The sequence below is a fragment of the Pteropus vampyrus genome, unplaced genomic scaffold (genome assembly GCF_000151845.1).
Source record: "Pteropus vampyrus isolate Shadow unplaced genomic scaffold, Pvam_2.0 Scaffold2, whole genome shotgun sequence".
Taxonomy (NCBI): Eukaryota; Metazoa; Chordata; class Mammalia; order Chiroptera; family Pteropodidae; genus Pteropus; species Pteropus vampyrus.
Genome location: NW_011888783.1, coordinates 15,428,407 through 15,445,076, shown reverse-complemented (window position 1 = coordinate 15,445,076; position 16,670 = coordinate 15,428,407). Strand labels below are relative to the sequence as shown.

General features: G+C 32.2%; 1 protein-coding gene and 1 pseudogene across 1 annotated transcript in view; both read right to left on the bottom strand.

The window, feature by feature from the left end:
- CHN1 (chimerin 1) overlaps positions 1-16,670 on the bottom strand; it is a 159,450-nt gene that overhangs the window by 104,995 nt on the left and 37,785 nt on the right. Inside the window, exons 3-4 of the mRNA XM_011357240.2 lie at positions 12,275-12,330; positions 2,336-2,367 (exon numbers count right to left, since the gene is read on the bottom strand). Of these exons, the coding sequence (XP_011355542.1) occupies positions 2,336-2,367; positions 12,275-12,330 (88 nt within the window). The remainder of the gene's footprint in view (positions 1-2,335; positions 2,368-12,274; positions 12,331-16,670) is intronic.
- Positions 11,845-11,964, bottom strand: LOC111739835 (annotated as a pseudogene).

The window sequence follows — 16,670 nt, the reverse complement described above, 5'->3', positions numbered from 1 at the left end:
TATTGTTTTCTAGACAAAGTACTGACATATCAAAGAAGTGGGGTTTAACTATGTTTGTATTTCTCCTGGCCTGGCCCCTGGCCAGCTTCTGAGATGATAAGAACAATATCAAAGTAGCTATCCAATCCATTTAACACTCACAACATCAAAATTCACATCCATCGAAGAGAAGACCAACCATCTCTCTTGAAAGGACAATGCCTTTCTTATGTAGCTGTCTGACCATATGGACATGCTAAAAAAAATATACAGAAATGTGTCCCATTTCATATCCTCATATTAATAGCGCTGCTCCAAAATTTTGGCTCAGAGTCTATGCTGGCAATTTTCCAGGACTCTGGGTTGCCCTTAATTGGCATGATTGCCCAATAATGTGCATAATCTGCATCATTTGGTACTGAAGCCAAAACCAAAGAACTGTAATACTTGCTTTCACTCCCTACTAAAACCCTATTTTTGATTAACAGAGAAAAAAAGAGAAAAGAATAAACATAAATAACACGCTCTTTACACAAACACAGTAGATTCATCTATAATATTCAGACATAAAACAGTGAAAAAAGAAAAATGTCAGTGGTGACTGATGATTAATATTAAAAATATAAAACCAACTTACATTTGCATGAGAATTTACAAAGAATTTATACATATCTTTGCCCTTTTAGTAACTAAAAAATAACTGAATCGAACAATTGCTCAATGAAATTTTGACTGTAGCCCTGCAGTGGCACCTTAATAATTTAGGAGCCTTAGTAGAGTACAAGTGTCAACTTTTTAGAGTTTCTCCTCATGGGAATGGTCAGTCTTTCTCAATTTAAGTCAAAACAGTTCATGAAAAATATGTTTAAATCATGACAATTAGAACAGCTAGGTTTAAGAATGGGCTTCTGGAATTTCTTAATTTCACATAGTCTCCTATCTTTCAGAACCAGGTCCACTCTCTCTGCTGGAGCAAGGATAGTAACCTATCCCTAGTAATAACACATACCATTACATTAGCATCTTGATATATTATTTTCAGTTTCCTTGACATCAATTAATAAAGTTAGTAAAATTTAATAACTGCTTTAAAAAAAACTCTTCAATTTAAAGGAAAATGCCATTCAAGAAAACAAACTGACAAAGGTATTTTAAAAATCTTAACACTATTCAAACCAGTTGACCCAAAATTTCTACCCCAAAAAAAGGCTTTAAGCACTAAAATGGTTCTCACGGTGTTACTTTTAATAATACAGTCATGCACCGCTTAACAACGAGGACACATTCTGGAAAATGCATTGTTAGGCAACTTCACTGTTGTACAAACATCCCAGAGTGCACTTATGCACACCTGGATGGTAGAGCCCACTACATACCTACGCTATAAGGTACCACTCAATATTGTATATGCGATCCCATCATTGACTGAAACATCATTATGCGGAACATGACTGCAGAGTTTAAATGCAAGCTAAATGCCAAAAGCAAAGAAATGACTAAATTATGGTAGAACCATAAAGAACACCAGTGACTCCCCGCCAACTCAGAGTGCCTATGTTCTATTCACAAGAGTCTTGAAAACTGAAACAGAATTTTAAGTAATTTTAAAATATTTGCTATATACATTACTTGTTCATCTGATACGATTCAAAGTCATGAAAGACAAATAATTTTATTTGGGGAATGATAGGATTATAGGTGATTCTTATTCTTTTCCCCAAAGGGCTAGACTTCTGTTTTTTAAATAATCAAAAAAAATTAGGAACATAAAAAATTATTATAACATTTTTCATAAAATAGAGAAATGCTCATTATTAATATTAAATGGAAAAATCAGGCTATCAAAATTATATGTACAATAGATCAATTTCATAAAAACATTAAGAAAACAGATCTTTAGAAGGTAATACTTAAAACTGTTAACATTAGTTGTTTCTGGGTAGCCTAAATTTACTTACAGAAAATCTGTAAAATAAAGTATAAACATATAATAAACCACCCATACACTAACAATATATACGTATGTGTTTATATATATCTATGTTTAATATATACATACACATACAAATATATATATTTTCATCATATACATCTAGCACTATTTATTTACTTGTATGGCTTGCATCTTTATTTTAATATTACTGCATATATTTTCCCATGCTATTTTTTCTCTATACCTGTCCCTATTTTCTGTGTTTTCACCAATTAGAATAATTATATTTGTAATCAGAAAAATATTTTAACTCATCCAAACTTGAATACATCCTTCCTCTTGTTTTTATTTTTACTGAAAGCATTCATTTACCTCTCTTACATATTCCAATCTATAAAATGTTTTTTGATAATTCATACTTACTCTCTTCCATAATACTTTGGTCTGTTCTCTACCTATAAGAAAAAAAAAGAGATTTGTGAAAATGCAAATGTTCAGAACATAACTCAACATTCTGCATATGTGACAAACTAAAACATATATTAAGAAAAAAAATCTGTCTAGAGTTCCAGTTCTATCAGCAGATTAACTGTGTCATTTGGACTGGTCACTTCAACTCTCAGACCTGTTTCTTATCTATAAAACACTGCGTATGTAAAAAGAGTTGGACTAAATTATCTTTCATTTCTAAGATTTTATGAATCTGAAAAAATATTTATATCACTTTATCCGAAAGTAAAATAAAACATCCAAAATCTTAACGCCACGATTCTGTCAGAACAGACTGTGGCTTTCTCTCCCGCCCTCTCCCTTCTTGTTACTCCATACTCCCCCTCTGTTAACATTCTGATAAAACCTTGCCCTTTTGTTCTCCCATCAGCTCTTCCCTTACCACAGTCAATCTCCCCTAGCTTTTCACAGCAGGTGTGGGGCTGCAGCTAAAGAAAGGCCCAGCAGAAAAGATTCTAAGGAATTTTTACTGAAGTAGGCTGAGAGTATTTGCCCCATTTATTTAAGAAACATTTACTGAATGACAAACGTCATAGGCACTGTCCTTCCTGAAAGCCTACACATCACTGAAATAAGACAACTGTCATTACGCTTTTGAAACTTACATTCTAATGAAAGACAGACAATAAAGAAGTTTTTAAAGGAGTAAAAAGAAAATAAGAAAGTAGGAAGTAGTATAAGTGCTGTAATGAAAATAAGAATGGGTAACATAAAAGAGAAAGCTAATGAGGTATTTAAGTTGGATGGTCAGGCCAAATCACTCTGAGATGACAAACTGGGTTCTGAATGACAAGAAGCCAGGCCTAGCTAGAAAATCAGAAGAATGGAATAAGCTTTCCCTAGGTGGTATCTGGGTGACACCACGGACTATATTTATCGAGTTCATGCTATGTGCTGTGTTTTAATCATATATGAAGATCATTTAATCCTCAAATGAGATATGAATTATTCTATTTCATTCCCATAAAACAGTATTATCATAACAGTATTATCATGATAGGTGAAAAACCCTATTAGAGGTTAGATAACTTGTTCAAGGTTACAAAGTGATAGAGCCCAAAGTAAAACTGGGATTCCCATCAGGAATAGCAAAAAGGGCCCAACCCCTGTCTATTTGACACTGAATCATCTGAATTAGGATAAATATGGCAGTTCCCAAAGCAACTCAAAGTCTGTCCTTCCAGTGATTATCTATCTTGGCCTCCATACAGAGCCTGACTGCCAACTCTAGGTTACCTAACCACTGGTCAGCAAGGTCTGATAATGTTTTCAGCAAACTTGAGATATTTATTCATAGTGTAGAAGAAAAATTTGTTTCACTGAAAAACTATGCATCATCTCCATACAGAAACTACTGGCTTATCTAGCCCAGGCCATTATCTTTTTGTCTATTTTGGAACTAAGTTGTAGGTAACTGATATGTAAACTTTTCTCTGTCTGATAGTGGTTTAATTGACTCTGTCTGATAGTGGTTTAATTCTCTACTCTCCTCCCAGTGAAAAAACCAGTTTTGTCTCTTTGCAATTCATCTCAACATTCCATGACTTCATATAAATTTGTGCTATTTTCACTTTTCCTTTGAGCTGATTATAACATCTGCCTGTTTTCCTCATATCATATGAGTACATAATTTTTTTAATGCATGTTCATCTTCATATCTGTAAGAAAGACATGATTTTATCTTTTCCTGAAATTATATTTAAATAACCCTTTGAGAATCTTCTATTGTCTGCTGAGGTTGCAATCAGGTTATTTTGATAGTCTTCTCAGGGTAAATTCCACTTGATCTGATCTTGTTCCATATTTTCCCTACTCATAAAACTCGGTGTACTAAAAATATGCCAGTTGGTCCCTACAGCTACAGATGATGGCTATTCTATTTTTAGGTACAGAGCTTATTAGAGAGGGGTCATGCATCTGCTTGAGAGCAAATCTTTGCTTTTGAGATGAAAATTCAATGTTTAGATCTCAAGGAATTAACTTAAGGTTCTACAAGATTTTATGATAAAACGTTATCTAGAAAAATATGCAAACCTTCAGTATTTACTGCAGAGACACATTTGCACAAGTACACATAAAGACATGGGTAAGAATGTTGACTGAACCACTTCTTGTAGTCATTTTAAAATACAAATAACTTAAGTATATACCAATAGGGAATAACTATTTTATAGTATAAATAATATGCAGTTTGAAGGCATGAAATAGATTGATAAAGACTAACATGAAGAAATCACCAAGACAAACTACTAAATATAAGCATATACTATGGAATAATAAGACAGTATGACACCATTTAGGAAAAGCACTTGCACACACAATACTATAATTTATAGTTATAGCATAGAGAGAGATCTGGAAAAAATATACCAATTTCAAATGGTTACTTCTGGGAAGGTAGGGAAGAAGTGAACTAAGGAGGCCATGGGAAAGGCAAAAAAGGGGCTTTGGTATTATCTGTAACTTTTAAATAAAGAATACATTCATGAATTACTTATACAGCTAATATCACCTTTAAAAAATAGAAATCGAGATTACTTTTTGTGTAGTTAATACTAGAGTCTCAGACACATTAGAATGGGGTCTCCCCATGTTTTGAGAAGAGATCACAGCTTTTCCCTCAAACCAGAAATATAAGATGTATAAACCGTGAATCTCATAAGATCATCAGAGGGTAAATACAGATAGAGAAGAAATAGGATCGAGGACTGAGCTCTAGAGCAGTTGAACATCAAGAACTCAGGGAGAAGAGGAACCAGCAAAGGAGGCTGTGGAGGCAGGGGAAAAACCAAAAGACTGTGAAGTCCTGGAAATGAAGTGAGGAAAGTGTGTCAAGGGCGGGTGCTGGGTTTAAGAGAAAATGGGAGGAGCACGATTGGAAACAGCAAACACAAAAACTTTCTGTACTCTTTTGAGTGTTTTCTACAAAGGAGAGCAAAGATATTGGGCAGGAGGGATGGAAAAAATAGGGTCAAGAGAATTTTTTTTTTGGAGTCTCCATAAAATCTTTATTTGGTATATCATTTGAGGTTTTATAAATAGATTTTCCTGGTAAAGATATTCTTTTATGAATTAACAAAATTTTCTACAATGTTTAAAACTTTTACTATGGAAAAATAAAATGTATACAAAAGTAGTGAGAAAAGTAAAATAATTTCCCACATAACTATCACCAATTTAAGCAATTATTGTACAATGGCCAGTCTTATTTTCATTGATACTCAACCCAATAAATCTCTTGGAATATTGGAAGCACAGGCCTGATATCAGCACATATCTCTAAAAGATAAGAATCCTTTTTAAAAAAATATCAAATTCCTGAGAAAAAAGACAATAATACCTTAATGCATTAAATACTCAGTTAGTTTGGCATGTCCCCAATTGTCCTTAAAAAAGTAAGGTTTTTTTTTTAAGTTTATTGGGGTAACATTGGTTAATACCATTATATAATTTTCAGGTGTACATTATAATTTGACATCTGTATAGTCTATTGTGTGTTTACTTATTGTATGCCTTTATCACTCTTAACTAAGATGACTGAAATAGCCCCCTAAACCAGTCTTCTGTCTCTAAAATGTCCATCTTCCTCCCTGGTCCATCTTCCACATTGCAGCCAGAATGTGCTTCATGTCAAGCATCTGTTTGAATTCAAGAGTGTGCATGTGTGTAGAGACAGATACAGGTATAAATTACATAGGTAGATATAGGCAGATATCAAAGAAGTCCTGTATCTTTAGTTAATTCATACCAATGAAACATAAACTAAACCAGTTTGGCGCTTGACCACCCTTAAATATGGAGCCTTAAAACAGGAACATAGAGCTTTCAAACACATAAAACCAAGTCTCTACTCTCTGTGACACATTTTTGGAGCTGGTGTTTTAGGGAACTATATACTATTTTTGAGCACAACTCCTCATTATTGTAACAGCTGCAATTGTGTTTTCTATGTTCCTGTTTTAAAGCTCCATGTTTAAGGATGGTCAAATACCAAACTAAATATCTATTTCATACACCTATGTAATTTATACCTGTATCTGTCTCTACACACACACACACACACATTAAGTCAACCAGGTGCCTGACATAAAATAAAGTCACTTTTTACATAACTAAAAATGACATAAGTGTAATTTTATATTTATATTTATTATGTACTACATTTCACTGAATAAATTACATATTTATATATACCTATGATGACACAGAGTTGTATACACAAATATATGTACCATTACATTCTAAGTGATAAGGGACTGTCAAGGGTAATTCTGATTACGTAAGACGTTCAGTTTATGTACTCACTTGAGAATTTACCATAAGATACAACTGCATCATGGAACAGCATTAAGAATAATTTTCAAGCTTTTAAGTATTTGCTTGGTTTCTAAAGCATGCCTAAAATACTTAGTTATAGACCTACATATATTCCCTCTTTAAAAAGAAGTATTTATATTTAAATTTCAAAGTGTATCTTAATAAAAGCCCTTAAAAAATACAAACTTCTGTTTTAGCATTCACAATGGCAATTGGCAAAATTTTCTGAAATTAGAAAAAATGCATTAGTTACCACTGTATTTTCTGTCAAATTATTTTGCTTCTTACTATTATATATATTGTGTTTTAGAGTTCTGCCTCTAATAATTTATGATTTGTTTTAACAGCTGAATAATTCATATTTTAAAATAAGGTGCCACTCACTTTAGTCTTAAGAATACTAACAGAAATTCAGTTGAGAAAGAGCAGAATATCGAGTTTACCACCAGAACTAAGCGCTTAGACCACAAGAGAAGGTAGCAGTTAGCGCTAGTCACTAAATATATGTTCCCTTTGGGTGTGGCTTAATCCCTCAGCTCCTGAATTTACAATCTATGGTACAACGCTATGGACAGGAGAAAATGGAATGGGAATGTACACATACAAATGATTGGGATCAGATCTCCCTTTCCTATGACTGTAGTAGGGAAATGTTCTTAGAAACAAAGTCATTAAATCGATTTCTATAATGTAATTAGCACCATAGATAATTAATAACTATTATTTAAAAGAACCATCAACTCATCTACTGAATATCCTTTCTCTTTTTCTCTCTACATATCAGTGGTAATTAAATTCTCTTGCTTTTTTCCCCCTAGTGGCCACTAAGTGCTGAATGTCCCAAAACCAATTCCTCGGTTAAATACATGTGTTCTTGAGTAAGTCTTTACCCTCAGCGTTCATCACTTCCAAGAACTTTCAGTTTTTCCAAATCAAACACTTATCATTTAAACAAGACTAAGACTGAAATGGTCGTTCTCTAAGACGTACTTTTAGGTTAGCCCCATCTTATTCTGATTAATCCTTTACATTCATTTCAAATGGATATCCAGGTTATTCGATTATTTTTATAAGCATTTAACCAGATTGAATATTGCTCAAAATAAGCAGACCATTAGCATAGTGCCTTATAAATAATTTCAATATCTATATTTATATATATCTAATCATTAGAACAATATTGAGTGTAAATGACATTTTTTGGAAAAAAAAAAAAAAAGACCATTTCCCCCTATTTAGTAATTGCCCTTTCATCTGGCGAAAACAAAAAAAGATTGGTCAAATATTGAAACAAGTTATCACCACTAATTTCCAAATTAAATAGACAAATATATTTTATGCATGCACATTTAATCTCTAGTTAAGCACCCAAAGTTAAGTATCTAACCGATTATCAGTTTTGACTGATGCTTAAGGATGGTACAATGTGCATGGAGAGCCTATCCACAATAAATCCTTTTGCACACTGAGCAGCATCCCTTGCCCACCAATTTGTCATTAACACATGATTATTAATTTCTTGTGAAACCAATTCAACCAAAGGGAAAACAACGCATAGTTTCTTCACATAAGAAAATCTCAATTGTGCCATTTGTCTTCTGGTTTCCCAATGCTTATACACTTACGTTTAATCAATAGTATGGAATATGGTGGTCTAGTTTTCCTATGGGATCGCAGCATTCGGTCAACCACAACACCAAATTAAATCAAGAGAAATTACTCGATCTGCATATTTTTAATATTGAGGAATTTGTTAAAAATATCTCAATGATTAATGAACAATTTTACATTAAAGATCTTTTAAAATCTTTGTGGACTAAAAAAAAAAAAAAAAAAGAGCCATCCACTCTTCTAGTGTTCTATGTAGTATCTTTGCATCACGGTGGATCATCAGGAAGCTACACACTTGGACCACATTAGCTTCACCCTTTAAAAATTAGCTTCACTGACTCGGTGCTCCTTATTGTTACACCCACTGCTTGAAGAAACGACCATAAATCCACTTTTCACGGACTGCAAAACTACTGTTAGTCATTGCTTATAGCATCAAAAACTGTACTCCATAGAATAACCTACATGGTTTTTAAAAAGAATTTAGTTCAGGCAAAAACTGAAGCCTATTAGTCTTTCTAATCCTTAAGAATTATGTACTTAATTACTGTGATCCCTTTCTCACACAATTATATTGAACCCCAAACAGCACTGCAATTCACTAGCATATACGTGGCTTCTTTTTTTATTTTCCTCAACTTTTCTTTTTTTATTCCTTTTATTTCATCGTCATTTGTTTGGACTCAAATTCTTTTGAGAAAGGCAAAATATAGATATTTCTCAGTAAATAAAATTGTGTTACTAATACTGCAGGACTGTTCACAGAACTACTGCCAATATTTCACTTTCAATTAAAAGTTGTGTCTGCTCAGAATATGAAACAAAATGGAACATTTTATTACATAGTATTAAAAAAATTCTACTACATGTAAAATTATTTTATCCTCCTTGATCATGGCACAGTAGCAATAAAATGTAATCATCAAATACCACATTCCCATCCCATAAATACATATATGCAGACTGACATCTATATATATTTAGACTGCAAAAAAACATTTAAAAGATCATCTCATGAAATTCCTGCCTAATTTTGTAAATTGGTTCTCTTTGGGACTATGTATTTTGAGAGATATTCAATTTTTTTAAATTAGACATCACAATACCAAAATCCATTTCAACAATCTTTTCAACAATGGAGAAGTAATTCTTTTTAATAGTGTATATCATTTAAGAAAGTTATTATGATTCCATATTATATTATAGTCTATACTCAAATTTCTCCAGTTGTATTCCAAATGTGTAGCTTAAAATATATATAAATATTTATTTCTCCAGGACTCATTAGGGTGCATGCATTGCATTTGGTTGGCATGTCTCTTTAGTCTACTTTACTTTTAGAATAGTCCCACCACTGTTACTTCTTTTATGAAAATTACATTATTTAGAATGTACACATTCTGAATTTGTCTGGTTCATATTTCATAAAAAGGTTTAAGGTAAACATTTTAGGCAGAAACATTATATAGCTGATGTTATGTGTATCTTATTCCATCACTTCAGGTGACACATGTCAGTTTGTCCCATTACAGGTAATGCTAAATTTGATCACCCGGCTAAAAGAGTAACTGCCAGATCCTTCCACTAAAGCAATGTATTTTCCTCTTTGCAATTAATAAATACATGGTGGGGTGATACTTTGAGGGCCATAATTACTATACTGTATGTACCAACTTTCACTCAATGGTTTCAATGTTGATCCTTTGCTAGACTAAATTATTAGTGCAAATTTCATTCTTTCTATATTTTAGCCACCATTCTACTGTAAAGAACAACTTTCATTTTCCACCTTCATTTTTTCTCTTTTGTATTGGGGTAGGGTTTTTTCTTTTTAACATAACTATGGACTTACAAATTTTCTTTTCATTCAATATGTTATAATTCATTAATATCAGTATTCTTTTTGATGTCAAATTGTCACAGATTTTGCCTGTGGAACCCTGTCAACAGGCTCCTATTTTTTTTTGACATATATTCCCATTTGTTTTTGAGCCCTTCTTGCTCTCTGACATAACAAAATGTTCCAGAATCTCTATACTCCTGTTCAAGAATCAGGAATTTCTCTTAGGAACAGAACACTGTCTTCTTTTAGTATTTAGTATTTAGTATTCCAGTATTTGGAAGCCAAAATTTGGGGACAGGATATGTTTGGTTTTTACTGGGGCATCATGGCTTCAAAGCCCTTTCCATTGACTGAAATAGAAAATATACTTTTTTTAAATCTATGAAATAATATTGATACTTCCAATTCAAATTAAATACCACAATATACTTTTCAATTTTTCCTCATTCCATGTTTATATCTCCTAATAACCCTGGTTCTCCCAAATCCAATATAATTACTCACTTGCTACATCTCAGACAATACACAAAATAATTTCAGAATTCGGAACTCTGAAGTCAATAAAGACCACCGACAAATACCACTATCAAAAACAAATCTAAATATAGTAAAAGATCTTGTTCTTAGACTATTTCCCTCTAAGCTTGAACAGTTAGAATAATGTTTAAAAACTACTTGATTTTTTTGGTGATTATGTTATAAACTTGTTAGTTCATTTATGTTTTGTTTTGTTTTATCATTTTTTATTTAATTTAATTGAATATTTGAAACATTTACATAGTTCAAAAGTCACAACAATATAAAAACATATCCTCAGAGAAGTCTCACTCCCTTTCTTATACCCTCCACACTGCTTCTCACCTTATGGATAAATAGTTCACTAGTCTCTGGGTTAATCCTTCCTGTGTTTCTCTTTTGCAAAAATAACCTTTGTTTTTTCCTTATTTTCTCTTCTTTATTACTAAAAAGGACCATAATTACTATACTGTATATACATTTTATATCATTCCATATCAGCTCACAGAAATCTTCCTTATTCTTTTTAATAGTATATTTTATTCAGTCATCCAAGAAACAGACATTTAGGTTTTTCCAATACTCCACTGTTATAAATAGTTCTACAGTAAAAGAATTTGAGCATATGTTATTCCATATTTGTGCAGGTAATTCGCCAGAGTAAATCTCTGTAACTTGAACTGGTAGGTTAAAGGAAAATGCATGTATAGTGTTGTTAGATATTACAAAATTCTCATAAAATTGTAGCATTTCTCATTTCCATTAGCAATAAGCAAGAGTGTCAGTTTCCTCAGAGATTTATCAAATAAGTATATTCTAAGTTTTCGAATCTTTGCCAATTAGAAAGGTGAAAATGGTCTCTCTGTATTTTAATTTGCATATCTCTTATTATTAACGAAGTTGAACATCTTTTCATATATTTTCATATAGTCTATTCTTTTTTTGGTGAACTCTATGTCTTTGCTTATTTATTTTACATCATGATTTAGATCTTTCTAGTGGAAAAATTTCTTCGATAATACTACAATGATGCCTTCAAACTTTGTTTTATTTATTTATTTGGGCAACCCTCGGTTGATCTCACAGAGTGCAAGGACCTTGTCAGCTTACAATCCCTTATTTATTTTATTTTTTATGCCTACAGCCACCTGGTCTTCCTAGGTGGTCTCCCATCCAAGTACTAATCAGGCCTGTCCCTGCTTAGCTTCTGAGATCAGACGGGATCAGGCCTGTTCAGGGTGGCATGGTCATAGACCAAACTTTGTTTTAAAAAATAAAGAATAAAACATAAAAAATGGAAGAAAAATGTAGAAATTGGCTGAAAAGGCTAATATCATTTAAAACTATACTGTCATATTCTATATTGTGTTCTAAACACTCCATTAAACAGCAGCAATTATTTCAAGTGAGAAGAACATTAAGAAAAATGCATTCAAGTTAGAATTTCATGATGTCAACTACTGTAAATGGTTAATCCCCAAAATAACCAAACCAATGAAGAAGATCAAAGTTTGGGAACCAAATGATTGAGAAACACTTCATTGTAACAGTTTCATTACACCCACCTCATTAGTACAGGTAATTCTTCGAGGATGAGGGGCTTCCTGTTGCAGCTGATACACTACGAGAAGGTAGAAAGTGAAAGATGTCAGCTTTCCTTATGAAGAACTTCTGAATATATCAGACACCACAAACTGGCTACTTTTTATGTTCACAAGATAACTGGGGTACAGTACTATTTGTTATGAACACAGCAAATAAAATAAACTAAACTAATTTAGTGGAAGCCCAGTAGCAAGCACAAATATAAAAGTCATAATCCACACAAGCATCTTTCTATCTATGACAAATCAGTACCAAATATTTTGCTCTGTTCTCTATAATCTGGTCATTTATTTTCCCCAATTCTTTGGTGCAAAATTACATAAAGCATGTCTCTGATATAAACCAATAATGGTCACATATTTTTAAAGCACATTATTGTCAAACTTGAAAGAAAAATTAGAATTTATAGGCTAGAGGTAACAGACATGCTGTTATTCTCCCCTATTTATATTACGAATATCTATCTTCAATCTCCCATAAAAACAAAATTTCTGAGCCAAAGTTACCATCACTTATTCAACTAGGGCATATGAAGCAAAAGAAAAAATTCTGGTACTGAAATAATTTGCCAAAGAGAGGATAATTTTTAGGGTATTTAAAAATGGATCAGTGAAAATTATACCAATACCATGACCTTCTAGCCTCTCCTAGGCTTTTTAATTTGAAAAGAAAGAATGAAAAGAATGTGCAGTTATCAGAGAAAGTGTGTTGATGTATGTCTAAATTTATCTTTTGGAGGGAATCTGTCTTCTATTTCTACATATATAATCACATATAATTGAACTAAAACTAATTTTGTATTTAAATACATACACATTTTCTCAACATAACATCAAACTACCCAGACATCTGGGATTGTCAGATAATGAATGGCTCAAATTCCAGTTGGATATCATTATAGATACTCCACCTCTGATCATTTTCATTCACATGTAACACAGGAACATATGTAAATATATACAATTAGACTATATACATACACATAAAATTAGACTATACATGTGTGTGCATATATATATATACACACATGCACTGAGAACAGACACATATCACTGTTCTGTATTGCTATGCAAAAGCAATACAGCATTGCAACTAAGAATGTAAACTTTTGAATCAGACCTCATGGGGTTTGAACACTGGGGTTCTGCCACCATGCTGCATACAGAGCCTCAGTTTTCCTCATCTGTAAAATGGAGCTAAAATCAGTTTCTACTTCAAAGAATACTAAAAGGATTAAGTAACTTACTACATATAAAAGACTTAAAATAGTCCCTAGCACAGAGTAAACACTCAGTAAAGATTAGTTAAGGTTCTATGTAGGTGACTGATATTAATACAAAAACTTTACAATAATATTTGGTTACCAGAATGCATCTTGAGTTCATCACCCAAGCAATACCATGGTGATGCTATAATTTAAAAGGTACTGAGAGGATACAGATTTACTGTTTAAAAATAAAAAATTAAATCTCTTCCTCATTTAGTAATGATAGAAATTCTATTGATAAAAATGTATTCCTTTGCCTTTTCCTCGCGGCTGCTAAAATCCCTAAGAAATGCAGCACATTAAAATAGTTTTATATATCTATATTTTACTGTGGGTTTTTCAAAAATATCCCTGTGAATACATATTTTATGGATTAAAGAGATGATATGAAGGGAGTAATTCTGAGGTACAGAAGGGAAAAAAAGAGAGCACTGAAACCAAACTGGCCCTGATAATGAGTACATGTGTATCACCCAGAGATATTTGTAAATCTCTATCCTCCTAAGAGAAGTCAAAACATGATTTGCAAAAAGAGACGATTCTTCAGGCCCATTTCTGTTCACATTACTGTTCCGATTTGTAATTCTCAAAAGATGAGTTGTTTTCCTTTGTCAAGAAAATGCTTTGGAAAGTACTGCCACCTATGGAAACTTAATTATGAGAACTGAATGCTAGTAAAGAACATTAGAAGTTACTAGAAAAAAAGTAAAATGTTGATTTTCATTCAAAGGACAAGTACTATAGTATCTGGCTATCATCAGTAATAGTTACCTATTCTGTAAGCAAACGTTAAGATAAGCCAGTATGAAAAAAAGAATGACAATACTGTCACATGAGAATTTCAACCTTCGTTTTTGTTAGTTTCAAAAGGTATAGTTCTATTCATGGAGAGGAGTAATTTTTAGACAAATGCCTCCTCATTGGCTAGTTTATCTTTAAGGCTCATTTTAAATAAATGATATTTATTTGGATATTGATAACTGAATATAACATGAATTCAGGGAACAAGCATCAAAAGGACCATTTAAAAATTATGCACAGTAATAAAGACTAATTCAGGCCCTACTCAATTTCAAATTTTTGGTAATTTAAACTGAAACTCAGTTGAAATTTAAATTGCACACTCATTAACTGATTCATCAAGAATAGCTAAATTATTAAGTGAGAAGATATATGTTTAAAGTACTTAATATTTTTCGATTACCTTAGAAGTGTCAATGCTTGTATACTAATTAATAAATTTCTTAGTACCTAGAGACAATACATTTTTAATCAAGTTCAGAGATCACAAGTTGGTCTCCTGAGGTCAAAACTAGCTCATATGTGTTTGGTTTGCTGTTTGCTAAATTTAAATTTCTTTTTAATATTTTAAAATTAAGACTTTTAACATCAACAACAAAGCAAAAGAGAATTCCAGCTTCTCCTGAAAAATCAGAGAAGACAGGTACAACACTGGACCCAGAGTTTTAGATGAATAACCACAATGAAGTTGATTATGACCTAGCTACTCCCTACAGACAGGGCATCCATGCTCTACATTCTCACAGTCCCCATCTGGCTAACTTACCTCATTTATCACATGTTATTAGGCCCCTGGTTTAATTCAAGCATACGTATCGAAAAGCAACAAAACTGTATTTGTTTAAAGAAGTCCTCAACTTAAGACTTCTTGCTAATTCTATTTTCCCACTGGTTTGTATTTGTAAGGTTTTAAAATTTTGTTTTCACAAGCTTAACAAAACCAAAAATGGAAAGCAGAACAGAGGCATGAACATGTAAGTTTCTTATAGAATCAGAGTGAAAATAAGTTTCTTATAGAATCTCACTGTGCAGTTATTTAGATTCCGCCACACTAAAGACCAAAAAAAAAAAAAAAAAAAAAATCCCTAACATGTTGCAACTTTTGACATTAAAATTTAACTGCTCCCTTTAGTTTTATAGATGTAATACAGATAGATGTTATCAAAACATTCTGAATAGTTTTCATTCGGCCTTTACCTCCTTACATGGATTGACGTACCTCACTTTTTAAAAATCTCAATCCATCTAGATTTTATTACCATTTTGAGAAAAAATTTTTAATTACTAAAATTTCATTCGCATCACAGAAAAAATGATAAATGCAATCTGGTTTATCAGTCCCAAAGACTGTCGTAGAATTTATTGTCAGTTATCAACTCTAAACAAGATATATATATAGGTCTGACCTCAGAATTAAACAAAATGTCATGGCTTAATTTCTAAGGGTACCGGGCAGGGCCTACTACCCCAGTTACTTAAGATTCTAGTCTCTATTCATGAAATAAGATGTCACAGGCTTGTCAGTCTTTAAAACATTCTCTTTTAAAATGCACAAGTGCCTGGACAGATAACTTCTTAAGGTACTATTAAGGAAATACCTTACTGGAAATTATTTATAGATAGCTGAATATAAACTGCAAAATTGCTTGATAGTGGCAAGACAAAACAAACAAAAAGCAGATTAAAAAAACTCAACCTAGATCACAATTTTTTTCTAAGATCATAATTTTGACAAACACATTTAACAATCTGTATGATCATCATAATAATTGCTTCAATGTTAAGTGCAATCTTTCCATGTTTCCTTATTAGTTAAAATTTGTATATATTCAAATTCTTAGAAGACAACACATCATTTTATAAGAAAAATTCAAATGACCAATTTTAAAAATGAATTTTTCCATTTGGCTTTAGCACAGTTTAATCATAAAATTTCCTTGAATTGGAAAATTTTTTTCATTTGATGGTCAGAAGACAAATAATTGCCTCCTAGTTTCTACTATTAAAATGATGACAGAGGGATACTCAGGCACTGAAGTCACTAAAAGAAACTATAAAACACAGCTGCAGTACTCTCACCACCTGTAGAAATATGCCATTTTTAAAGACAAATGGTAGCTACAGTAAGACATACGAAGATACAAAAAATACAAACTGCACATACATTTAGTTATCAATATTCTTCAGGGGGAAAAAATCACCAACACGATTCAATAACAGTCTGAGGCTTCATAAATGATGTTACATACAAAATGTGCAAGGCACAAGTCAGAGCAAAGAGAACAAAG